Source organism: Antennarius striatus, chromosome 7 (assembly GCF_040054535.1).
Source record: "Antennarius striatus isolate MH-2024 chromosome 7, ASM4005453v1, whole genome shotgun sequence".
NCBI lineage: Eukaryota > Metazoa > Chordata > Actinopteri > Lophiiformes > Antennariidae > Antennarius > Antennarius striatus.
In genome coordinates this window covers 6,453,189-6,481,139 of record NC_090782.1, presented here as the reverse complement: position 1 = coordinate 6,481,139, position 27,951 = coordinate 6,453,189, and the positions used below count along the sequence as shown (strand labels likewise).

At 40.5% G+C, this 27,951-nt stretch overlaps 1 protein-coding gene across 1 annotated transcript in view; it reads left to right on the top strand.

Moving 5' to 3' along the window:
• Positions 1 to 27,951, top strand: part of LOC137598535 (voltage-dependent R-type calcium channel subunit alpha-1E) — an 81,075-nt gene that overhangs the window by 27,476 nt on the left and 25,648 nt on the right. Inside the window, exons 3-11 of the mRNA XM_068318783.1 lie at positions 1,447 to 1,713; positions 9,475 to 9,580; positions 9,745 to 9,884; positions 23,757 to 23,860; positions 24,743 to 24,901; positions 25,861 to 26,051; positions 26,608 to 26,711; positions 27,430 to 27,545; positions 27,774 to 27,827. Coding sequence (XP_068174884.1) covers positions 1,447 to 1,713; positions 9,475 to 9,580; positions 9,745 to 9,884; positions 23,757 to 23,860; positions 24,743 to 24,901; positions 25,861 to 26,051; positions 26,608 to 26,711; positions 27,430 to 27,545; positions 27,774 to 27,827 — 1,241 coding nt within the window. The remainder of the gene's footprint in view (positions 1 to 1,446; positions 1,714 to 9,474; positions 9,581 to 9,744; positions 9,885 to 23,756; positions 23,861 to 24,742; positions 24,902 to 25,860; positions 26,052 to 26,607; positions 26,712 to 27,429; positions 27,546 to 27,773; positions 27,828 to 27,951) is intronic.

Here is a 27,951-nt window from a genome sequence, read left to right as displayed (position 1 = left end):
AGCCCAACATGCATCACCCCCTATTCTCCAACATCCACTCGTTCTTTATGAAAACTCTCCATACCCAAGAGACTGAACAGCCAGCGCGCAGGAGCACAGCTCCTCCTCACCATCACGCCTGGGCAATAGTAGGGTCTAAACCCTGCAATTACCCGGAGATGCTCCCTGCTGTCCTCCACCTCGTTATGTTGGCACGGAATGTTTCACAACAGGTGTTTGTTTTCACCCCTCGGCATCTGATGCGTGACCAGTAGTTTAGTGACAAAGGTGCGTGACGCGCCAAAAACCAGTGTGACTGCGTGGCCCGGTCCACAGATGGTGGGGTACAGTATTAAAAGCAAAATTACAGCAAAAACAGAGTCATGCGGAAATTATGGAGCAGCAGGTTCAGTAAATGTGAAATATAATTCCTTTATATAATATCTGCTCATCCTGATGGAGGTAGTAGCGTCTATTTGCGCACTTGACACAATCATTCAAATGTGTGGCTTTTCTTTATTATCTGCTATCAGTCTTGTTTTGCGGACCTGTTTGTGTCAGGTGTGTGTGTGTGTGTGTGTGTGTGTGTGTGTGTGTGTGTGTGTGTGCGTGCGTGTGTGTGCGTGCGTGTGCGTGTGTACGTCGTGTCACTGCTGACTCCTCTCCTCCTGCCCTCATAGTGGGAGCAAGGTAGTTATTTCTTCCACTGTACCGCTGCAAACCAGACGAATTCATGATTGTTCTTTCCTTTTTGTGACGTGCATTTTTCTTTTCTTTTCTTTTCTTTTTTTTTTTTTTGGTTCGGCAATTTTCGTGGAAAATTAAGTTTCCTTTGACGGTCCTTTTATGAATGCAGCAGCTCTTGTTGTGGTGAGCAGAGAAGAGGAGAGAGGACAGATGAGAGAAGTGCTGCGAATTACTCAGTGGGCTAGTTTCTCTAAATATTCATGGATCAACCAGTTCTCCTGCCTGCGCGCATGCAGGAGGGGGTGGGGGGGTGAGGATGGCTGAAGACGTGACCTGTTGCCGTTTTTTTTTTTTTTTTTGGAAGATGCTTGGATGCGTAAAGGGCTGCAGAAATGACCCAGCTGATAACATCCCTATTTAGGACGCGGGGTTGTTAAATGAGGAAGAACTGAATATGGATTTGTGTCATTCGTAGAGCGCACTCGAAAGCGAGGGGAACCGTCGTGCGTCTCAAACTGTTTTTTCTGAGTGGACTGACTCCAGAAATAAAAACATCACAGGTTTTCAAGATATTTTGAAGTTGGAAAGCACTGAGCTCAGCGTTTTTTTTTTTTTTTTCTTTTGTTAATGAACTGATGACGGACTAAAAGTGGTTCTGATCTGGTCTCTCCGCTGCCGTGAGCGCAGCACCGCGCCCTGCGTTCGAGGAGACTATTTAACCTCCTTTTCTGTCTCTCGTCCCACCTTGTGTTCCCTTCCCGTATGGTTTGCTTTTGACAGAATGGCTCGTTTTGGAGACGACGTCCCGGGCTTGTTGAGTTCGGGGGATGGAGGGTCCGAACGCAACCGCAACCGCGATGGGGCAGCGGTGTCCACAGGTGGCATCTCCCCAGCCTTCAAGCAGACCAAGGCGCAGCGCGCCCGCACCATGGCCTTGTACAACCCCATCCCGGTCAGGGAGAACTGCTTCACCGTCAACAGATCACTCTTCATCTTTGGCGAAGACAACATAATCAGGAAGTACGCCAAGAAAATCACTGAGTGGCCATATCCTTTTACCCTCCGTGGCGCAAATTAAACTGGTAAGGTGTCAAATGTTCAAACACATTTCCACGAGATGTGCAGCAAAGTGGTGTGGGAGTGAATCACTGAGCAGGTAAACTGCTTTCTGGTTGAGTGAACATAGGGGAAAAATCATTTTCAAAATCACTTTGTGTCCCCCAAACCTAGATAGAAGTCAGTGGGGAATCTCAGCACCACGGAGAGCAGACACAGCCAGATGCATGAGAAATCCATCCACTACAAATACACACATACCCACTCATTGTTTTATTGATTGCTTAATCCAACAAAATGCTGTAAGCAGGAGCTTGGAGAGCAGAGCATCACGTGAGAATTGTACAAAATCTGACCTTTTCAGTAGTTTATTATGTAAAAAATGGACCAATTAAAATGTATTTTTTGACTCAGGTTGTGACAATAGCTATATCTGGACACTGCTGGGGGGGGGATGGAGAAAGTGTCAGTGGAAAGTGGATTAGAAGAACACAAAAGAGTTTCTGTGAATCTGTCAACAAAAGGCGATGAAGACCTGCTGTTGTCATCATCCTCATTGTCCCTCCTGGCAAATCAGACACTCAACAGCAGTGGCAATGATTGGTTTATTAATTGATTCAGGGGTCAGTAGGAGAATGAGCTGACTATTTTGATAATATGTGATCATTTTTAATAGGAGAATGTCAGACTGTTTCAATGTCCAGTTACTTTAGAGAGGATTTGTTCTTTTATTCAGTTTTAACTAGAGATTTTGGCCATTTGGACTGAGATCGTAAGACATCTGGGAAACTGTGATGGGCTTTTCTTGACTACTTAATGTTGTGTTGCTGAGAATAGCTGTGTTATCATCCATTTATTACAGTCTGGGCTTCTATAATGTAATAAAAAAATGCCTGTAATTAAATAAGGGCATCATCCAAATCTGTTTTAAAACGCCATTTCATTAACTTTTAGGAGCGCTATTACAGTGGTTTATTTGACTGCTTTCCCACACCTAACGACCCACTCTTGTTTTATTGACATTATAAATTATGAAATCATATTATTTTCTCTTTGTGTTGCTAAGGAGGACGACCACATACAAATATCCGTTAGTGACGTGTTTGGGCTGCTCGACAACCCACCTGGTGTCCAGGCCAGGTGTGGCCTCTTCACTGCTATTGTTCTGCTTCATTCAACAGCTTTCTGGCTGGTTGACTGGCTGCTGATGTTAAAACTCCAGCAAACAGAATGAGTGTGCTTCTTTTGGCAATCGGTGTCCATGGTGGTTTTTTTTATAGAGGTGGGATAAATTTTAATCAGCAGCTGAGGAGAATGGGTTTAAATGTATATTTGTGTTATAACAGACTGTATGGCTCCACTCCTTTATGCTCTGCATTATGTGGACTTCAGAGGACCTGAAGTCAACATGTTGAATCTGTTGTAGTGACCAGGAGGAAACAAGTCAGACTGCCTAACCTCCAGGTTAATATGGTGTTATGTAGGGAGTGTCTCATTATATCTGATGAGCCCTCCTGTATCTGATTATCAAACATTAACTGGAATTAAATGTAATGACGTCTGATCTCTGTGTCGTATGATATTACACCCAGTCATTACTCAGCTGCTTATCCTGCATTACATTGTTTGCTAATACGGTTTTGAATGGAGTCATGTGGAGCTCTGTGCTGCTGCGTTCTAGAAAACATCCACTGGCTGTGATGAGAGTGTCGCTCATACATGTATGTTTGATTCATACACAAACAGAAAAAAAAATATATATATATATATACTGTATATATAAACAAACAAAATGTGGTGATCATGACAATTCAATTCATTATTATTATTATTATTATTATTATTATTATTATTATTATTATTGTTATTATTATTATTATTATTATTATTATTGTTTTTGTTTTTGTTTTTGCTGTTGTTGTTGTCTGTCTGTCTGCCTGTCTGTCTATAGTACATTAGTGTAGTGTTTCTTTCAAACAACTTTTTAGTGATGAGTCCGTAATTTTTAGGACACAGGGTCAGCCTACTTGCAAAATTGCATAAATACCTGGCTATTTAGTTTTTTAAATGTTCCATTATATTAACACTATTAGTGCCTGCACACACACACACACACACACACACACACACACACACACACACACACACACACACAAAATCTCTGCATGACATCCTGTGAAAGGTCAACCTTGTGTCTCCGTTGAGCATAACTCGTGAGCGTCATCTTGCTGCAACAGGCTCTTCTTCTCTGTGCTGTTCGGTGTCGTCTGGTGCTCAGCTCAGGAATCCTCCAGATGTGTCTGTGTTTGAGCATCGCTACAGATGCGTGGGCCAATATTGGATTATGTTTTGATGTCACTTAAGCACATCCGCTCTCTTGTGCCTCTATATGCTCACCACACCAAGAGCTGGTTAAATGTGCATCTATATGTGCGTGTGACTCCGTCTGTCTACATGAGGTCCGAGTCGATGGGAGGCTGATCGAGGTCTGGAAGCGAAGGCGGCGGGGGTAATTAAGCATGTAGCACGAGTGGCAGGCCTGGTGAGGACTGGCAGCTGCTCCTCTTGTCTGATCCCTGCTGGGATTTCCCGCAGCAGGAAGGTTCCCATTGAGAAGGTACACCTCTAAATAATTGATGAATGAATTTAATATTTGTTTCATCAGAGCACACAGGAACATTCAAATGCTCGTTAATTTTAATAGACAATTGAGTTATTTTCATGCTCCCTTTGGCAAGGTCTTAAACATGCAGGTCTTGTCAATGCATCAGAATGCTCTCCCATACAGTATATAAGGATCTATTCACATCTCCTCAAACACTGCATACTAGGAGTCTATGAACTTTCAGATGTGGGTTTTAAAGGCCCATAGGTGTTCTTCAATTAGGATATTGTGTCATTTTTGGACATGTTTGAACTTAAGTGATTTGTGTGTCACTTTGCTGTTCCTCTGCTCTGATGTGGGTTATAATCCATTCACATGAGCGCATAAATTTCAACATTTTAATTATATTTTTGTGGTAATTAACAGTACATTTTGGGTTGTGAATTATTTCTATATAGCACCTGCCATTTCAATATAGTCTTGAGAAGCACCATTAATTTTATAACAACTCAATTGTATCCGTGATGAAAAATAGAACCCTAAAATTAGAGAGGAAATGACCTCGGTGTCCTCAGGGGGAGTTATGGACGCATTCTCATTAAAACGCAGTTGAGAAACATTTTCCCCTCATTGCTTTGATTTTTTGCTTTTATTTTTGGAGCAAATGTAGCTGAAGAAATTGTTGCCTTGTGCTTTGCAAACTACAGCAAGCATTCCCCTAAATATTATACATGAGGTATGTTTGACCCTCTCCTCATTACATACGGGTATTATAAACGTATCAGTCTGCCTCTGTATTTTCCAGTAGAGATGTACTGAATGTATTACAGCAGGTTGTGACTCAACCTCAATGTTCATCCTTTGTATTGATCGGCTGGTTCAAGTGAGATGCTGACCTGTGCAGTGTCATGTCTGGTGCGGCAGTCAGTTGAATCTATTCAGTCAATCTTTTAGTTGATCTTTTTACACATATTGCAAGAACAGATGATTTGGTTTTCTTAATTTCAACTGATGTTTAGTGTATCAGTGCTTTCATTCCTTAGGCTTGAATGGATCCAGATGGAGATCAAATCCCTGGCTTTACTCGATGTATGTTTGTGTATTTATTGATGCACTCTCCCTTCAACACACACTCACACATACCATGGCAGCAGACAAGTCACAGATTTCAAATAAGCCACACTCAGACCCACTGTGATTTATTTTGATTTTCACCTCTCAAAAATAAACTTAAGTATTTGAATCTAATCTGGAGTTGAGCAAAGTTGTACAGGCGTGGAGCATCACACTCTGTCTCCATGTCTATTTTTACATGCATGTTTGAGTTTGAGGCAGACTGCCAGCGTCACTGTGACTCACAGGATTGCTCACGAGACTCCTCACTGCTAAAGCTGGGAGACAATCTGTGATTAAAGTCACACACCAGAACAGCACAGAAGACAGGAGACAGGTTTGGTTAAAGAAACCTGTTGACTCTTTAACTTGAGGGTGAACTCAACATTGAATTTAACCACATCAGTGATGTCTGGCTTAACATAACCAATACTTGCAGGCGAATGAATGCACACACAAAATATTTGCAAAATATTTGACAGTACCAAAGAACTGATGTGGACAAGCATCAGTAATATCACTAGTAATTCATTATTCAGTGTGACCTGAAATCTTTTAGTTCATTGTTTTTTTCATTTCCTCTCTGCAAAATTGTTGATATCACCAAATGCTAAACCCTCTGGTCTCTTCATGCAAGTCTTCAAATGGCAGGGAAGCACAAACTATTTCTATCCAGATGTAGCACAGATCTGAACCACAACTTGGGAAAATCAGCTAAAGAAACATGAAAATCCATCCAAAACAGCTATATCAAAATTGGGGGGTTGGATTTATGAGATCAGTAATTGTTGTAGCATATTCTGCTGTCAGGTGCCAAGAATAGACCATCACAAAATGAATCCATTAAAATGGTCACTTATTAAACCACAACCAATGGACAAAATGTAGGAAACATACGCATTTATAAATTTTTAAAATTCAATTTAAAGTGTTTTAGCGTCTCCTCATCAAACAGCTGTTATCATCACGGTGTTTGATTAATGTATTACTCTTCTAAATGTTTAAACTGTGAGAATTAGTCCTATTTTCTTTAGAATTGAACCACTGATGCCTTCATTTTCCCTTTTCAACCAAACATAGAAACCTTTCAAGATTTTGTACTTTTGGAATTCATGTATTGTTGATGTGGTTAAATTCAAAATTTAGCCCAAATCCCAATTCCAGTCCCCTCACAAATGCCATCTATCTGGTGAACATAGGGTGCACTGATGGGTGTGCAGAAATGTGATTCCAAAAGTGATCACGTTTGTTCTGATCTGTTGTATGTTGTCAAAATGGTGTTAATAATTCACTGATTGTGGCATCAGTCACAACTTCATCTCTCTCTCTCTCTCTCTCTCTCTCTCTCTCTCTCTCTCTCTCTCTCTCTCTCTCTCTCTCTCTCTCTCTCTCTCTCTCTCTCTCTCTCTCTCTCTCTCTCTCTATCTCTCTCTCTCTGTGTGTGTGTGTGACTGTGTTTGTGTGTGTGAGAAAAAGACCATCCTGGAAGAGAAGCCTGTTGCCGTGGATACATATGTCTTTGTATTTGCATTTCTTCCTCCCCTCTCATACATGTTCTTTCTCCATTGTTGTTATGTACTGTATGTTTTGATGGAGTGAAGGGTGTTGTGCTGGCTGCTGTTCAAACCTCTCAGTGGGGCTGAACTGTTTCTGATAATTGTGATTCAGGAGATATAATTTACTTTCCAAAGGGCAAAGAAATCCTTGAAAACAACACTGCAGCTTAAGACAAACTTCTGTTTGCATCCTGTCATCTACTGCTATGTTTACGTTGAACTCACTGAGTCAGTTGATGTTAGAAGCTGATGGGGATATAAATTAGGGCTGAGGGGAGTAAGACTCTCATCACTCACTTGTCCCTGAGTAACCCTGCTATGTTCAGCTACCAGTGCATCACTGATGTCAGTCCAATTTGGTCTCATTGCCTCTTCCTCTCTCACTGTTTCCTCACACATCAGACTCTCTGTGCATCATCTTCTCCCGCGCTGATCACCCATCATTCTTCTTATAACTTTCTCCTGTGTTATTCTCACCGTTAATCCTGCCTCCATCCTTCCACCATTCTTCCCCGTCTTTTCTGCATTTTCAGATCCCTTCCTTCCTACCTCTTCTGCACCAGGGGAATACCCACGCAGGGCTTTAGATAAAGAGCACATTGCTGGTTTAGTTCCACCCCTAGAGCGGCTGGAGTTAAACCATCCGTTGCAGGTCCCACAGAAAGGCTATTGAAGCTGGTAGTAACAGTCACCTTGTTAATAGGATCACATCTCAGGTCCACCCACTCATTCCTCCTCGAGAAGCCTGTTGTTTTCACTGTGTGTGGTGCGTATGTGTGTGTGTGTGTGTGTCTGTGTGTGTGTGTGTGTGCCTTTGCTTAATGCAGCTGACCTCAGATAAGGTACAGTCTGTCTTGCTTCTCCAGCCTCAGGCCTTATAACCTGCCAGGTTAATTCTGTTTCCTACTGAGGGGAATCGTTGTGAGCCTGTCTGTCCCTGCTTACAAGACCATATTTAAGGCACCACAGATTTACTGTGGTCAACTTTGTTTTTCTCAGTTATATATGTGAATATTTTTTATTTATAGAAAGACTCTAATTAATAGATATCACACTTAAGTATGACCTACAAACCTTTTTAGAGACTCCACTTAGATTAATGTGAACAATCCCTGTCATTAAAATGCACTACTTCAAAGGTGGAAAACATTATAGATTTGTATTGTACTTATCATCAGAGTAAAGCAAAGGGCAGCTCTGTGGTGCAGTGGCTAGTGCTGTCATCTCACCGCAAGAAGGTACTTGGTTCAGTTCCACTTCTCTCTGGGATCTCTGGTTTCCTCCCAACTCCAAAAACATGCAAAAGTGAATTGGTCAATCCAAAATTATCCTCTGGCATGAGTTTGAGTGTGAGTGAGTGTTTGTCTATGTGTGGCCCTGCAATGAACTGGCAACACATCCGTGCTGTATCCCGCCTCTTACGTCTATCAGGCAGGGACCGACTCCAGTAGACCAGAAAACAAGATGTTGGTAGTTATTGTCTTCAAGAAAATGAATTAATGAATGAGACAAAAGCAGACCAAGAATGAAAAATGAAAAATCTAGTTTTATTTATTGGAGCATTCACGATCTTCTTCTTCTTTCCCTTTCGGCTTTTCCCTTCAGGGGTCGCCACAGCGAATCAATTACCTCCATCTAACCCTGTCTTCTGCATCCTCTTCTCTCACACCAACTACCTTCATGTCCTCTTTCACTACATCCATAAACCTCCTCTTTGGTCTTCCTCTAGGCCTCCTGCCTGGCAGTTCAAAACTCAGCATCCTTCTACCAATATATTCACTATCTCTCCTCTGGACATGTCCAAACCATCTCAGTCTGGCCTCTCTGACTTTATCTCCAAAACCTCTAACATGTGCTGTCCCTCTGATGTACTCATTCCTGATCCTATCCTTCCTGGTCACTCTCAGAGAGAACCTCAGCATCTTCATCTCTGCTACCTCCAGCTCTGTCTCCTGTCTTTTCTTCAGGGACGCTGTCTCTAGGCCAAACAACATCGCTGGTCTCACCAGTTTTTTACACCTTTCCTTTCATTTAGCTGAAACTCTTCTATCACACATCACACCTGACACTTTCCTCCACCCGTTCCATCCTGCCTGGACACGCTTCTTCACCTCTTTTCCACACTCTCCATTGCTCTGGACTGTTGACCCTAAATACTTAAAATCCTCCACCTTCTTGATCTCTTCTCCCTGTAACCTCCCTCTTCCACTTGGGTCCCTCTCATTCACACACATGTACTCTGTCTTACTGCGGCTAACCTTCATTCCTCTCCTTTCCAGGACAAACCTCCACCTCTCTAGCTTCTCCTCCACCTGTTCCCTGCTCTCACTGCCGATCACAATGTCATCTGCAAACATCATAGCCCCTGATGCATCGCCATTGAATTGCGGCATTTCAAAAACACTAATTACTGAATTTCTAAATACATGTAAAAAAAATTTTGTAATTGTCAAAATTTCCTTAACTGCAACTTTCCACTCCGTTTGAGTACATGATCCTTACCACCATCATCGCCAACTGCATCGTCTTGGCCCTGGAGCAGCACCTTCCTGGAGAGGACAAAACCCCCATGTCTAAGAGACTGGTGAGATATTCCCAGACGGACACGTCTGCTCATGCAATGACTGTTAACATTATGCTGTTACTTTTTTAAAAGTCTAAAATTCACAATAAATGCTCAGAAAGAACATGTCAGCTGCCTGTACAGTGGCTGTATTCCTCTGATCAGCTGTTGCGTTGCACCTGCAGGAGAAGACAGAGCCCTACTTCATTGGGATGTTCTGTTTTGAAGCAGGGATAAAGATCATAGCCCTCGGCTTTGTGTTTCATAAAGGCTCTTACCTCAGGAACGGATGGAACGTCATGGACTTCATTGTGGTCCTAAGTGGGTAAGTCAAAATGTGTGTGTGTGTGCGTATCTGTGTGTGTGGGTGTGTGTGGGTGTCATTGCTTAATGCAACCGGCTGAAAAATGGTTGTTTTTACTTAAAAGGGTTAGTGTTCTGTGAAACTTATTCAAAATGACATGTGTTCTTTTGCTCTCAGTGAATTTTAGGGTTTGATTAATCTTGTCTGACCAGCAGTTTATGACTACTTTCTGGCAAAAGCATCTCTTCTTACACACGTAAACATTTGCTATGGACTACCTTTTCTTGCTTTTGGATCAGATTATTAACTCCTATTCATGCCTTACTTTAAGATCTAAATTATCACCCATTTCTTGACTGCTTTTGGATGCTTACTCTGTGTGTGTGTGTGTGTGTGTGCGTGTGTGTGTGTGTGTGTGTGTGTGTGTGTGTGTGTGTGTGTGTGTGTGTGTGTGTGTGTGTGTGTGCGTGTGTGTGTGTGTAGACACACCTAGCCCACAGCACAAAGCTGCACGGTAAGAGTGTATAGTGAGTCTGTCAGTAACATTGGTCTCCTGACACCCACTGAGCCCAGAAAGACTTTTATTCTAGCAGAATAAACTGCAGTAAAACTGTGGAGAAAATCCACATCATACTTGGAAAAGGTTACATTAAAATCAATGAGCTGTCATTGATTTTACATTTATCCTTCTTAATACTTGAGGTTTTTTTTAAATACCTCTATTTAATTTAATATCTGACTACACTCAGTGTCCCAAATTTACCCAAAGTAATGAACATCCATTTGGCAGTACATTTTGTTCACTGTATAAATTTCTGCACTGTAAATACCACCTCCAGGGAAGCTAAGAAGGGCATTTGACAGGAATGATTGGGCATGTAGCATTGAGGAGCTGTTGGAATGGATCCTGGTAAATGGTGCAAAATAAACTTATGATTAAACCACTTGATAGATCACCATGAAACCTTTTCAGTAGATCCGTGTTAAGGGACAAATCCCAGGTTAGTCAAAAAATAGAACAACAGAAATACAATTCCAAGTTAACTTGATGAGATGGATCATGGATCACTGTGTTCCATTCCAAATAGCCGAAGTCCTACAACAAGCAGCTGTTTGACCGTTGTGAGATGAGATGTGACATAGTTCAAATTTGTTAACTAGAATTACTTTGTGCATTCAGAATAGATTAAAAAAAGGAGCATACTTCTTTAACAGTTAGTCTGTTCTATGAGGGAAGTGTTCACCATTGAAAAACTTTTTTCAGTAGACATCCCCACAGACTGTTAGAGCAGATCAGGAAAATGTTTTTAATTTCAAAGGGTATTAATGAGACAGCAGATTAGTGGTAAAAACTCTTTTCTTCATTCTCACATGCAGGGATACAAACCGCAATTAGGTGTGAACCAATTCACAGCTCAGAATTGGAAATCAGAAAGGGTTCTTACAGAATTCTACATGACTGTGGTTAATAAATTATTGATAAGCTGAACTCAGGCTTCTTCTCTCGCTGTTGGAAAGGAGAAAGATGTAAGGGTAGAAGAGAAAGGGGGGGGGGGGGGGCAGAGCAGGAGAAGGTTTTAGGAGGAGGTGTGTTCAGTGTTCAGAGGGCTTCCTGCCCCTAACCTGTTGATCAGTTGATGCTGAGAACACTTCCCTCTGTGGCATGTTACTGCAAGTCCAAATTTAGAGGCCTAATTAAAACGCAGACACATAATAATAAACCAGATAAAGGATGATGCAGAGAAACAATCCAAACCCAGACATGTCTCAGCATTCACCATGACAACGGTGAATCTGTAACATCTGCAAAAATACAGGAAAAATATGTCAGTATCTCAGAAACGTACATATTTTCCAGAACAGGTTTCAAATGGCAGACTGCAATCTCTAAATTAGCCATTGTTTGGCAGTAAGATGAAAGTGTCTTTCAGTGCAGGAAGACGAAAAACTAATAATTTCCTTCATTCTTCCATTATGTGCTGTGAATATCAGCTACTAAATGCGATTTAGGGAGAGTGCATTCTGGATCTGGGTGAAATAACCTACAAGGTCATTTCATTATTAATATTCAGCATGATGTGGACAGAGTCCTCCAAATTATCATTCTGGCCACAATGAAGACAAATGAATGAAATATTCTGCCGTCTCTTTTTCTGCCTCTGAAACACACACGGACCATCCAGCACACTTTCACTTACCTTCAGTATATCGATCACTGGGGAGTTTAATTGGGCAGTGAATTAGGATGATGACAAACAGTTCTTAATATTAGATACATCATCAGTACTGAAGGGAGGGGGGGGCACACGATTTATAATCAGAACATACATAATAATTGGGATATGTTGCATACATCAGCATTCCTCAGGCCTTTCTAGAATTCATTTAACAAATAAGGATTGAGACAACTTCCAGTACTGCATTGTGATTGGTTGGTGCATGTGAGTGTAGTTAGGACCCTGGAGATGAAATACAATATATAAACCAGTTCATGAAACATGCTGTATTTGTTCTGAAACGTGGGTATAAACTCGGGCTCAGGACGAACCCTTAATGTTTGGCTGTGCTAACATAGACCTGACTTCTGTCAAAGACGTTTTTATGGTTCCGACTAATCGTCAGTGATTTGTTGGATGGCTTTCTTTCTGTGCAGTCTCCTAGTCCCAGTCCCTTAAGTGCCCTGTGAGGGTTTGACTTGTATGGATCAATTCCAGTATCTCCTTTGACTTCCCTTCCCTTCAGGATGAACTGGGTGACCACGCCTGTGCATCCTTCTGGATAGAAGCACAGGTGTAACTCCTCCCATCAGGTCTGATATGCAGCCAGTGGTTAATATGGAGAAACTGAGGCTAACCCTACAGCAGCTCATTAGTTGTACATGGCTAATCTAATATTATTCAGCACAATTTCACTGCAGCATAACCTATCTTCTGAGTAAACCCTTGTTCAGTTTGTTGACTATGTGTTCTAGAGATGATGACTAACTAGAATCTGACTGAAGGTTTGCATCACAGTTTAAACGGTTTTGTCTGTGGAAGTAGAACCATGTGAGCATGTGAGCTTTTCCACGGTGGATATCCCTGACTTAGTCATCGTTTTGTGTGAGCAGGTGTAATTATAGAGCAGTGTTGTTAACAGTATCACTGCTGGGGTCATGATTGCCTCAGCAAGCTGCCTTGGTGTTTTAAGGCGGATAACAAGAAGACAATGAGTGGGAGGAAGACATGAAAAAACAGAAAGCAGAAGGCCTTCCCCATTTGTGTGCAGACTGTTGAATAGAAGAGGACTGTTGTGATGGAATTTAAAAAAGATAGACAGCAGGTTTTTTCACACAGCCTTCATCATCAGAAAAGGAAAGTTAAAAAGAAAAGAAAAGAAAAGAAGAAATATATCTGGTGGAATAGGGAAGGAACCATGTATGCGTAATTGTACGTACTAATTGCCACCTTAGCAGTATCATTTGCTGGCAAGCCTTCCATTAGACTGGCAACATTTGACAGAGGGCGACACCCCCCGAGGGATTGTGTCACCAGTATGTGTCAGACACTTTGTGTGGGATATAAAGCAGTGGGGTGCAGTTATAGTGGAGTTAGCTCAGAGGGAGTTACTAACTACAAGGAGATTGGTAAAAAGAGTCATTTCAATCTTTTTTATTATGAGGGTTGTTTTACAAACACAAACCTTTCTGCTAAATCTGATAGGTCGGCAATTTTCCTTCCTTACCTTGAAGAAAAAAAGTCTCTTCCAACTTTCAACAAAATAAAATTTAAAAAAATGTTTTTGGTTAAAAAAAAAAAGAACATTAAATAATATCAGGTAAGGCAATGAGAGGAGACAAGAATTTGTTTGATGTGGTGCCCCTCAGGGATTAGTAATGTTGTCAAGGATTTTTAAGGCAAGTAAAGTAGAAAGAAGTAACATGTGACAAAAATACATGCAAAATGCAAAATACTCTTTTCCCTAATTTTCCAATAATGTTCCCTTCTCCTACAGTTGCCCCAGACATGAGGACAACCATCCTCTCAGATAATATTCCTTGTGAAGCACCATTCAGATTTGAGGCCAACAATGACATCACAATAGACTCCACCCCTCCTGCAGGGAGTGGACACCATTGGTGCTCAGACTTTGCTTTGCCTACACACACACACTCACACACACACACACACACACACACACACACACACACACACACACACACACACACACACACACACACACACACACACACACACACACACACACACACACACACACACACACACACACACACACACACACACACACAAGGAAAGCATCGACAAGCCCTGGCCACACACAGAGACGGTCTGGCTATACAGACATCCTATGGCCCCTGGTGCGAGTCATGTTTTTGACAGGAGTTGGCCATACATCTGATAGTCTACCTCTGAAAGTATGTACAATTTCCAAGATGTTGTATATTTATGTAAATATTTTTAAATATTTTCCCAGCTATTGAGATTTCTAGTTAAATTATTCTCAGTCAGTTTTACTTCTTAACATAAATCCTTGAAGCATTCAACGTGAACAGCAAAGTAAGATCTTCATTGTACAGAAAAACGTTTCTATTTCAGATAATGAAACTGCAAAGACCGATTAATTGCTTGGAGGAAAACATTTTGAGTAGTCTTGAAATTAAAAGGATAGAGGTGTTGAACATGGCTCTGGACCTTCTCTTCACTTCTTTTCCTTTCCTTACGTTTTATCTTACCGGGTTTAGCAGCATTGCTTAAGGTGAGCTTTGCAATTTGTGCGGTATTGTCTAAGACATTATCAGTGTGTGAACACACTGTCTCTGCTCCCAAATCACTGAAAGCTGAAATCCCAACTGTGTGTGTGTGTGTGTGTGTGTGTGTGTGTGTGTGTGTGTGTGTGTGTGTGTGTGTGTGTGTGTGTGTGTGTGTGTGAGTGTATGTGTGTGTCATGCATTCATGTGTACCGACCAAATCTGCTGGTACTACTGTATATATCTTTTAGCCAACAACACCTTCTGTCTGTTTGGCACACACACACACACACACACACACACACACACACACACACACACACACACACACACACACACACACACACACACACACACACACACGCACACACACACACAGATACAGTACATAAACAGGCCTGTCCTCTCCAATTGTATTTCCCATCTGCTGACTGATCGATTGATGAGTTCAGACACAACAGGGGTGGATGTGTCCCCCTGAGCTGTTACTGTAGTGACTGAGGACCCCACCCCAGGTCAGGCTGTCATTGGCTCCAGTCCTGCTGCTACTCTGATCAATTTCTTTTCAATTAACCACAATAGATTTCTCTAACAGTCTACGGGGGGTACGTACCAAACTAATACACCTACTTTTTGGATATTTGACAAAAAAACCCCACACCTTTCTTTCCCTTCTTCCTCAAATCAAACAAAGCTGAATGTAAACATGTATAGGAATATAATGATTGTGTGTATGAGGTGACATCAGAGTAAATGTGGTGTTTAACCTGCAGTCTTAAATCAGGATAATGAATAATGATGATGTTGTGAGGAAATTCTCAGTCTAGCAGGCTCTCTCCTCTTGCCCTCTTTTTCTCTCTCTCAATCGCTCCACCTCACGAGAGAGAGTGAGTGGGCCGTAAAACAAAGAGCATGTCCAGGGCCTTTGTGTGGTCTAGTCTGGTATCTGATCAGAGAGGATGAGCTGTTGCACTGAGATGAAAGGCAGCTGTAGCTCATTTCAAATATATTTAGTTGAGTTCTGAGCTAAAGTTACCAAAAAGTTAAAAAGGATAAGCTGATAGTCTGCTGAACATTTCTCAATTATGAACTAGCAATTTGTTTTTACAGACAACCCTTTCATGAGAATTCACAAGCTCATATGTGTTCCTGATCAGGTTCTGGTAAACAATGGAGGTAATAAATATGTAGAGAAAGCAGCATCCCCATAAAATCATTGGCTTGTTCACATCATGGGGAGACAGGCTGATTTACATACTGTGTACTGATATCCAAATAGAGGTGTAACCCACTAACAAGATAAAAAAAATTACATGAATTTCAATTTTTTTGTGGGAATTTGGAACTGTTGCCAAACAATAGAATGCAGAGACATAGCACAATACAAAAATGTACTTGAACAGTATTCATGCTGTTGCAGTGATGTGGTGAGGTTGTGATCTAGTGAGATTGTAAGAAATAATGGGACTCTGTCCACGTTGTTACGACAACCACCACTGTTGATGAAATATTACCCGATCCTTGCCTGTAAAATAAAGATGGATGACAGCAAAGCTCCTCTAAACTACACATCCTGATTGGCTTCCTGTGGTTTGTCATAAATCTAATCTCCTCCATATTAGCAGTTTGGATACGATCCAAACAAAACCCCTAGAGTTATAGAAACATTTCCCAAAGATGGGCTCTGTCATTTTAGTAGTTCTTATCTTATCCTAGTCTTATCATCTTCCACTTTGATATTAACGGAAGCTGTTTTCTTTTCATGGTATAGCATAAACTGCATCTGAACTCTCATAGGTCGATATAAAACATACTGCATCTTTGCATGTGAGGGAACAATTGTGGAGCACACATCATGTACTGTAAATGAAAACTTAATTAATTTATACATAGCTGGGTAACAATGGATTAGAAAACCAAGAATTTATCAAATTTTTATGATTAGTCAATAAAAAAAAGAGATTAATTGTTATACTATAACGTTTATCCATTTTTGTTTTCACATTAGGCCAGCAGACTAATCAATCAATTTGATAAACAATCATTTTTTTCCATTAGTTCTTCACCAGACTTCTGTGTGTTTTCATTCCTCAGTAAACACAGCTGAAAGTGACACCTCATGGTTGAATATAATTACTCCCCCCAAAAATGTGAAAAATTATTATTGTGTTGTTTTGTAGGGTTATGACTGAAAAGCTATGGAATCCAATATTAATATGTAGGTTGTTTTTTGTTTGAACCAGCATCAGATGTCATTTTGCTTCATCAGAACCAACCATCTGTGTTTTTGGCAAGAATAACAGGTGTGAGTTGTGTTCCAGCCACAGCTTCATTCAGAGTCTGTTTTTTTTTATCGACACAATCCATGTGAGAATCATCAAAGCTGAATTCTGGGTAGCTGTTTTTTTTGTGTGTTTTGTTGTTTGTGTTTTGCAGTAGAATATAACACTCAGGTCTCTTCTCTTTATGTAGTTGTCAGCCAAGGATGTTTACAATTACTGGACTGAGTGCTTCTGACATGGAGCAAGGTTGAATGGATGAATGTCCAGAGGGTAGGGATGTTTTTTGAACCAAGGAAAGAAAGAGGCAGAAGGTAATTTGAAATATCTCCAGGGCCATGCAGCTTTTTCTGGTGTGGTGCATTATCAGTGTTATCAGTATTATCAGGAGCTCTAAATAAAATAAAATTCAAGGGAAAAATAACCTGTGCTAAACTAGTTCACTGCACAGGCCTTGTTTTCTCCCCCTTAGACTCCATAGGTAAGTTCAGGAGTCTTTCTCGAATGGAAGCCACTTCATCAAAGAATCCTCCTATTGATTAATAACAGATTGGTGTCAACAAACTCACTTCTGATCAAATTATCGAGCATATTCAAAGTGAGGAAAGGTTAATATCTGAAGTGGTAGAAGGTATGAGGTGCATGATTGCTAATTGTATATATAGAATAGGTCAAGCAGATTCCTGTAACAACATCTGAAGCCTCAGTCCAGAAGAGCGCAGTCCTAGGAAGAGCTAAGATACTGCGCAGAACCCTCAGACTCCCAGGCCTCTGGTAGAGGACCCGAGCTTGAGGATGACACACAGACACCACCCCACAAGGGTGAGAGGAACATTGTTTAAATTTTTTTATTTATATATGTGTGTGTGTGTGTGTGTGTGTGTGTGTGTGTGTGTGTGTGTGTGTGTGTGTGTGTGTGTGTGTGTGTGTGTGTGTGTGTGTGTGTGTGTGCGCGCGCACACACACACACTCACATATATACTGTATAGCGCTTGAAAGTCTAAAGAGTGTGGGTAAAGGTAATACAGATATAAGATGGTTTAATATCAGTATGGGGAGGGTTCATAAACGTTGAAATTACCGTAAATAATAAGATAAATAGTTTGTCGTAATACCGCGGAATTTTGTTAACTGTGGGTGATCCTGGAACGAGGGATCACTGTATAGTATACAATAGAATACTTTACTGTATACTGTATATACCATATACTATGTATATATTATATGGAGTATGAAGTACTTTTTACATCAGTTACACCTGTAATTTCTGATAAACTGAAACATTTACATTGGTTTACTTGTGATTTTCAGCCATCACTGACTGTTTGTGTAGCTCATGAGCTGTTCTCTGCATCATGTGTCCATCCTTTACTCATCAGTGATTGGCCTGTGAACACCTTAAATGATCTAAAACATTTACCTTATTATTTTGAAAGTAAAAGTGGTTATTAGACCAAATTCAAGCATCAGAATGTTCTCAATCAGAAATGTGCCATTTATTATCCCTTATCTATTGATGTGTTAAAATTAAACTGCAGACCCCTGAGCTGAGACCCAGTGAGTTCAAATAATCCTTAACTATGACCAGAGTCAGGTGCGCTCATATCACATTAGCTATTATCTTAACAGAGACATGGAGTCACGACATTATCGGTATCCAGGCATGATGGTTGTCATGACAGATTTGTCACTCAACAGAAAGCTGTCAGTTCTGCAGGGTATGTATTGTTACTCATTTATCACAGCTGACACGTCTGACCGTAGCATCATCTCTGTTCACCACAGACTGTTTCTCATATGACACCTGCAGACATGTGCAGAGTGACCCAGCGTCTGAAAGCGAATCATTATTAACCTGTCAATGCACCATTCACCTGTCAGATATGTTTTGTCGCTAAGGTTAGTTAAGGAAGCGACTCAGACTATTCCGACCCCCAACAACCCATCATTCTCACAAAACTATAACACAATCTATGTTGATGATCCAGTTTGATTTAGAAAAAATATAGTCAGTGAAATAGAAGCTAAAATAGATCTTTGTCTGTTTTTTTAATTTTCATGATCATGGTCAGTGATTCAGTTGAAATCATGAAATAGACTACATGTCATGTAAGAAATAACCAGACAAATTAATAAAGAAAACAGCATAGAGGAAGTAAGGTTTGTAGTAAGTACTTTGTCAAATCAGCCATGTGTTATTCTTCCTTTGGTATATTTCTGTCTGTGTTTGTGACCAACCGTCAACATCTTCATCTCTGTCCTCTGTACCTGTGATAATGATTATTGCAAAGCCATGTAATATGAAGTCTAACACTGTTGTGGATTTTTGCCAGTATCTTCATATATATTCATTAAATATTTCTCGTGTTTGTACGGTTTATGTCTGTGGAATAGTAATTTATTCTCTTTGATGGAGAATGTCAACTTCCTGACAGTAACAACCTTCAAGAGGCTTGTTACAGCAGGCGCTCAATAAAGAAATCACACAGGAAGCAGCACGTAAATGCTTTAATTTATTCTTGTGTGTGAAAAGCAACTGAACGAGGAGAGGGTGAGGAGTAGAGTTACTGGCTCCTCGTGTATTGATTGACAACCATAGCAGATGAGGCGTAACAGAGGAGAATGGACAGAGAAATACAGAAGAGGAGAAGTTAGCAGGCAGCTCACACAGCTGTGTGATGGAGTGTGAAATACAGTTTGTTATGTGATTTTTGTTTAATGTAATGTTGTATTTTATGCTTTTTACACACACTATGTACTTTATAAGGTGACTTACGTACATACAGTTACGATTGTGTTTCTAAATGTCTCTGAAGTAGGCAGTTTCTATGTAATCATGTTACTGTCAGTGTGATTTTGAAAGAGTGAAAATAAAAGCGTGGAACACATAAATTCATTTGTATATGTTCCTCCTGAGGGTGCCCATGTTAATTTAATATTTGTGTATTTAAAACAATGTGTTTAAACATGATTTTTTGGGGGGGATTCAGCAGTTTCTGTTAGTGTTTTGTTAGAGTGATATATATACATGAACACACATAGGTAACGTCTCTCCTCTCACCTTGGTTTGAACCTGTCAAACAAATCTCGAAAAGATCAGCAGAAAGACGTTCATTTTGTAGATCCACCATTATCCTTTGGGATCTTTAAAAAGTGCTACAGCTGTGTTATATGTTGTTTTGAGCTGTGTATTTACGTTATTCTAAATGATGTTTAAATCCAGAGACGCACATCATTTTATAATCTATTCAAAGTGATGGTGTATTTCCTTCTACTGTCCATCAATGGCGTCATATCCCCTTACGGCCTCCAGTTGCTTCAAGTCAGAGGAAAAACAGGAAACATTAAATGATTAGTGAAAGCATGGACGTACATCATCATATCTCAATCCGACCACATCTCCTCCCCTTCTTAAACAAAACCATGTTATTCCAGTGTCCAAAGCACTGATGTGATACTTAATATGGAATAAAGCTGTGAGCGCCAGTGTTAACATTATGACATCAGACTCTTGTTATTGATTTAATTGATGGACCCCTAGTGGTAGAGATTACATAGTCACTCTCCTCAAAAATAATCATTATCATGAAAACACTGCTTGAGATATCCACTGTGAAACTAAAGGAAGAAGCCATTTCCATCCTCGCTTTCCTCCAGTCTCTATAACAGCTGGAAAGCCACCCGGACTGACTAATGGTCTGAATAAAGATTGAAACATGGAGGAAGTGGGGGGGTGAAATGACAGAGATGGCAGAAGGCAGTAGAAGGACTGGAGAGAATCCAGAAGAGAACATTTTCAGGTGTGAAGACAATGAGGATAATTGTATTTCTGCATTGGTGTGGACGACAGTCAGCTATTTTAACCTCTCAATTAACTCGTCCAGTGTGCTGTGTCTCCTAACATGACATCTCTCACCACCATCTTAATAGTGAAGCAAGACAACCAAGAAAGATGGTTATATCTTTCACATAATTCATTTTACTTTTTTTGTGTGTATTTTCTGCCCTCTTCCTCTCTTCATAGTCAAAATGAATTGGGATTTTTTTTTTCAGCAATCATGAGACCCAAGGATGAACTGCGACTATTACTTTGAATTAAGTGTAATTCATGGTATTGGACCTGTTGAGGGGGTCAATCTTACAATCTTTCAATTTTCTGATTTAGAAAGACTTAAAACCTGCTCCAGTGTCTCTCTAGGAGGCATTTCTTCAACACACGAATTTCCTTTTTTTACTCTTGTATTTTTTCAGTCAGATAGTCAGGTGGAAGGGAGATAAAAACGTTCTAAGGTCAGTAGAAAGGAAAAAAAGAGTCAGAGGTTTGAGTATAATGTAGAAGGATACTGAAAAGGAAGGGGAGGATAAAGAGAGGGGATTTTTGATGAAGGCCAAGATATGAGAGGACACGGAGGAGAGAGAACGGGGGAGGAATGAGATCACCAGACATTGAAATGCAGAGCAGGTGCACTTCCTCTGGTTGCCACTTTGCTTCTTAGTGCTCAGCTCCAGTCAATGCCAGTAAAAAGAACTGACCAGTGGTGGGAAAAGCATCACTCCAATAATGTGCTCTACTCAGAAGACTCTTTACCGAGGTTCACATCTTTTTCATTGGATTGGCTAACATGTTTCGACAGAGTGCTGCCATCAGAGCATCATACCAGCATCATGTATCACCCTCTTTTATAGCACTCGAATCACCCCGTCTGTGTAGGTGGAGGTCCTAGCATGAACACAAAACAATACAAATGGACAGAAGCGTCATCGATAATCACACAATGCTACACTTCATGGAAACAACAAACTTGTAGACATAAGAGTGGGATGCATTTATGTCATTATTTTAGCACTAGAGGTGGCAGAGATCTTGTATACAGGTGGCAAGCTGTCAGGAAACAGTTGACAATTTCAACAAATAAACACCAGAGTAAACATAGAGTTAACTAGATTTTCGAGAAACTATAGATTATACTTTAATAATTCAGTAGCACATAATGAATCCCACTGAACAATTATTCACAAATAAATATATTACTTATATGGGACATGTTGGCACAGGAGTTTGTGGAGCTTCGCGATTATGAAGCAACGCTTTTCCAAAGTGAGCCAAAGTGAGCTTGGGGATTTGGGGTTTACTATTGCAGGTTTGTGTTTCTTCTTCTTCTTCTTTCCCTTTCGGCTTTTCCCTTCAGAGGTCACCACAGCGAATCAGTTACCTCCATCTAACCCTGTCTTCTGCATCCTCTTCTCTCACACCAACTACCTTCATGTCCTCTTTCATTACATCCATAAACCTCCTCTTTGGTCTTCCTCTAGGCCTCCTGCCTGGCAGTTCAAAACTCAGCATCCTTCTAGCAATATATTCACTATCTCTCCTCTGGACATGTCCAAACCATCTCAGTCTGGCCTCTCTGACTTTATCTCCAAAACCTCTAACATGTGCTGTCCCTCTGATGTACTCATTCCTGATCCTATCCTTCCTGGTCACTCCCAGAGAGAACCTCAGCATCTTCATCTCTGCTACCTCCAGCTCTGTCTCCTGTCTTTTCCTCAGTGACACTGTCTCTAGACCAAACAACATCACTGGTCTCACCACAGTTTTGTACACCTTTCCTTTCATTTAGCTGAAACTCTTCTATCACACATCACACCTGACACTTTCCTCCACCCGTTCCATCCTGCCTGTACACGCTTCTTCACCTCTTTTCCACACTCTCCATTGCTCTGGACTGTTGACCCTAAGTACTTAAAATCCTCCACCTTCTTGATCTCTTCTCCCTGTAACCTCACTCTTCCACTTGGGTCCCTCTCATTCACACATTCATTTCTCCTCCACCTGTTCCCTGTTTTCACTACAGATCACAATGTCATCTGCAAACATCATAGTCCATGGAGATTCCTGTCTAACCTCGTCTGTCAGCCTGTCCATCACCATAGCGAACAAGAAGGGGCTCAGAGCTGATCCCTGATGCAGTCCCACCTCCACCTTGAACTCCTCTGTCACACCTACAGCACACCTCACCACTGTCTTACAGTCCTCATACATGTCCTGACCGCTCTAACATACTTCTCTGCCACTCCAGACTGTGTTTACAGGTTCATAACGTCAGTCACGTTTTAGTTTGACCAACGGATGATTTTCCACAATGCTTTATATCCCGCAATGTTGGTGTTTTTATGGGGTTTTTTTATTCTGCGTGAGGAAAAACTTTGCCAGTTTGTTGTTTCTATGAAGTGTGTTATTATGCATGAAGTATCTTTCTATTTGTATTATACCGTGTCCACGTTAGTGCCTCTCTTTATACAGGTGGGATGATATACATAAAAGATGGTGATATATCATTGTGATACGATGCTCCATCGAAGGCAGTAAATCAAAACATTTTAGCCATCCTGCTGGAGTGGTTCACCATCAAACTTACTTTATTCATCAGGCTGAGGCTGCCTATGACAGGTGGAGAAGACAGAGCATGAGAAATAAAGTAAAAATAGAACTTTTTAAAGGCTCTGGTGTTATTTGTGGATGTCCACGCGTTCGTCTACGGGGTTCATGTCTCTCCAGCCGTAGGGCGTCCGCCTTCCCCTGATGGAGCTACTCTCTGTGTTCTACTCTTATACAACAGTTGTCACAGCTGTCCTCCCACACACAGCCAAAAGCCCTCTGATGTATCCGTGTTGTTTCCTCCGCCTGCTGGAGACCCTCCTCACACTTCATATACGTAGAAGCTCTGCAGCCATCCTCCACCTCTGTTCATGACGTTCCCAGTGTGTTTATGTGTGCGTGATATTTTGACAGTGGATGAAGCATGAAAATTATGGCATTTATTTGTTAAAATTTTAATTTAAAATATTACACATTTGTGTATGTAGGATCCTGGCTGCAGCAGGGGCCCACATGAATATCTCAGTGGACCTGAGGACCCTCAGAGCAGTGCGAGTGCTCCGTCCCCTCAAGCTGGTCTCAGGCATCCCCAGTGAGTTCTGTACATGATTAAATTGATATGACTTTATGGCAAAAGTGACTCATTTTCACTTCCAATCACATCATTGTGGACACATTTGCGTCCATGGAGTAGTCACTGTAAAAGGAACTATCCATACTAAAAGTCAGTCCAGCAGAGTCTTAGAAGTATTCTGACATTGAAGTCTCTATCTTAATGTTTGCTCATAAACAAGAACATTCAAAAATGAATTTATAAATCGATTATAGAACCAATGTTCCTCTTGCTTCACAATAAACTGAGCTGTCAGTGTAAGGGTTTATTTTTTTATTAGAGAGCAGCTCAGAAGAAATAAGAAACTACCAGCCAGATTTATGTGAGTGTAAATAAATGAATCTACCTTTATTGTTTTTTGTTCATTCACAACTGTCATTAAAAAATAATTGATCAGAGTGATCCTAATGATTTGTTGCAGATAAAGGACTATAGGATTATCTCGACTTGACATATCTACTATTTATGTTTGCAGTCGATCAATTTGTTTTATAAAATCTCCGAAGTGAAAAATTCCCTGAGCTCAAGCTGACATCTGTTTCATCTGTCCAGCAGTCCACAAAATCTCATTATAAAGTCAGAGACTTTCTCTGAAAAAAAAGCCAACAAGCAAATATTTATACAATACAAACAGTAGGTATCTGGAGCTGGTGATTTCTTTATATAACTCCAAAACAGATGAATCAATCTATACCATAATAGTCACTGGTTGCTAATAAGAAATTAACGGTTGCAGCTGCGCCTCATTTTTTCTTCAATTATCATGAAGTGAAGCTGAAATGGGAAATTTTCTACCATTCTCTCTAAGCTGATTTATACCGTAAGAACATGCTCGAGCTCTACTGATTGCTGTTTTTCCAGGTCTGCAGATTGTCCTCAAGTCCATAATGAAGGCCATGGTTCCTCTGCTGCAGATTGGCCTGTTGCTCTTTTTTGCAATCCTTATGTTCGCTATCATTGGCCTGGAGTTTTACAGCGGCAGGCTGCACCAAACCTGTGAACCACAGCCTGGAATACTGGGTAAAAACTCACTGCATGTCTCCATGTGCAGCACAAATATATTACACAGATTACATGACACACACTCATGATGACCAATATACACATTTATATATGGACATGTCAAACTTATATTACTTAAAAACTATAACAGAAGTGTATGATTTAGTCCATGTAAGTAACTGATGAGTGTGCTATCCAGTTGTGCAGTCAGTTTTAGATTTTATATAGCATACACACAAATACAGCGGTGTGTATTACATCCTTAATGCCATTAATGACATCATATGATCTCAGCTGTTCAGATATTTAATTCAACTTCAACCAAAAACGAATGTAAAATAAAATAAGGGAATTGCCCCATAGAAAGGTAGCAATCTCTACATGTTAGTGTAACCAAATCGATTGTAAGTAATTTATAGTTATAACTATTTTGAACTGTAAACAGAATTAAAAACCATAAAAGACAAGGACTGAGTGCATCGTGTGTGTGAGTGTGTGTGTGTGTGTGTGGGTGTGTGTGTGTTTACATCTGTGCCAGGTACGTATGTCTTTCGGCAGTGACTCTATTGTCATTATCACAAATGCAGGCATGCAAAGACACAATGGCATGTTAGACTGCACCTGCAGACTTGATCAAACCCTCCTGTGTCCACTGTCTGGGATCATTAATGCCAACAATAGGGTGAACTACTTTGGCTCATTATGCATTCAGAGCTGCTATTAACCTCTAGGCTGCTTGGATAGATAAACACACAGGCTGGAGTAAGTATTCTTGAGAGTGAATGATCACCTGTGTTCACAGGCTCTGCAAACAGGGACATGCAGCTTTATTAATTAAACTCTATTCACTAGACCCATGGACAATAAAAGAACACTAGAAGTTGCTAAATACTGTATATGGCAGCATTTGTATTTCAGTGATTGTTTTAAGAATCTTTTGTCTTATGTAAGTTGTATCTGTGCACCAATATGTTCAGAAAGCGAAACAGTGGATTCCTCTGAGTTGGAGTTCCCCTGTGGTGTGCGTCAGTGTCCAAACAACTACACCTGCAACAACACCTGGATTGGCCCAAATGATGGTATCACTCAGTTTGACAACATCCTCTTCGCTGTTCTCACCGTCTTCCAGTGCATCACAATGGAAGGCTGGACCACTGTACTCTACAATGTAAGACAACACACACATGTCCCAACCATAAAAGCTTCTGACCTACAGGTCTGCAATCTCTGGATAGAAACTTGAAGAATATAAACTGAATTGTGCTTTGAGATGATAGTGCAGACTCTTCTGTTGTTTCCTGTTTTTTTTATCGAGAAATGCATATCCTGTCACACTTTGCCCAAGATCTCAATACAGATTGGACTCATGAATCCCAGTAAAGTGACATGCTTCCTTCAGATATTATCAGAAATGTAATCTAGGTGCTAGATTACGACCAAGTAAAAAGAATAAGTACCTGTACTTAAACCTCTCCTATGTTGTGCTGAAAATGAAAAAGGAAACACTGACTACTTGACTTGTGTTGTTGTTCTGTGTTCCTGTGAAATGTTGGGTCAACTGTACATATTGGGACTGAGGATGTATAGTTTGGTCATCCTGCTTGACTTAGACCTCCATCAGACACCTACACTTATGTTTTTATGTTTTGTAGTCTAACGTCAGCTTCAACCTGCCAATGTCTAACTTGCTTTAAGTAAATATTCAGTTTATTTTGACATTTCAGACTGATGATGCCTTGGGCCCCAACTGGAACTGGCTCTACTTCATCCCTCTCATCATCATTGGCTCTTTCTTTGTACTTAACTTGGTGCTAGGAGTGCTTTCTGGGTAAGTTCACTTTTCAGTGCAAATTAATTCACTAGATTTTCATGGTGTTGGCTATTTAAAGTAGTTGTCCTTTAAATCAAACAATTATGAAGTAAAGCAAATTCCTAGGAAACAGAATTATCAGACAGACACTAACTTTGCTTGTTGATTTTCAGCCTTTTGAATTTAAAGCTCACAGCTGATGTTTTACATTCTTTGTAACCTTAAGTTTACTTTGAACAAAGTTCCTTGTTGTCAGACATTTCATGTTTCTTTTAGGTGACTTTGCCTCATTTTAAATGTCGTAAAGAAAAAAAAAAAAGTTTTTCAGACGCCAGAAAAAGACACAATAACTAATGGAGCAAAAATTCAGAACCAGGCTATAGGTTTGATGGACTTGCTTTGATACTGATCTGCACCTCCTTGCGTGTGAATTCTTGGAAATGGTTTGCAAAATGCATATTGTATAGGGCTTCTTATTGTGTTACTGTTAAACTGCTCTTAAATGTTTTGTTTCACTCTATGTAAAAATGTACATGCAGATTAGTTTTCTGAAGGTTAATGGGGTGTTCATTGTCATTATTGCCACAGTAACAGACAAGAGATATCTTTTCATGTCTCCCCGCTCCTTTATCTTTTCCCCATTGATTGCCCTTGAAGAGGAATATTTTTCTGTGCAACTGTGAATCTTCTATCTTCAAAAGCAAAGATGATTCTGTGGTTTGCCTTGGTCCTGCAGGGAATTTGCCAAGGAGAGGGAAAGGGTGGAGAATCGCAGAGCTTTCATGAAGCTGAGGCGCCAACAGCAGATTGAGAGAGAGCTCAACGGCTACCGGGCCTGGATCGACAGAGCAGGTCGCTCAAGTCAAACAGATCAAGGGTTTTTGCTCTAAATGAGAAAATGAAATTCAATACTTCTCTTCAACCTTTAAGACTGATCTCTCAATTGTGGAACAATCCTATCTGATGTTTTCTTTCCGGTGTCTGTTCCACCACAAATGAGTCATAATTACAGTTGAAGCTCATATCATATCTCTTTCCCTCTGCTGCTGCTCATTTGTGATTGTGGTTTTGGTTTAACAGAGGAAGTCATGCTTGCTGAGGAGAATAAGAATGCAGGACCTTCTGCCCTTGATGGTAAGTCAGCAGAAATGTTTGTACTATTTACAATGAAAACGCCGAACTCAATCCCTTTGACTCTGGAATATGAATGGAATGCATTTGTGCTGTCTAAAGGGTTCTCTGGCATACGATTCTAATA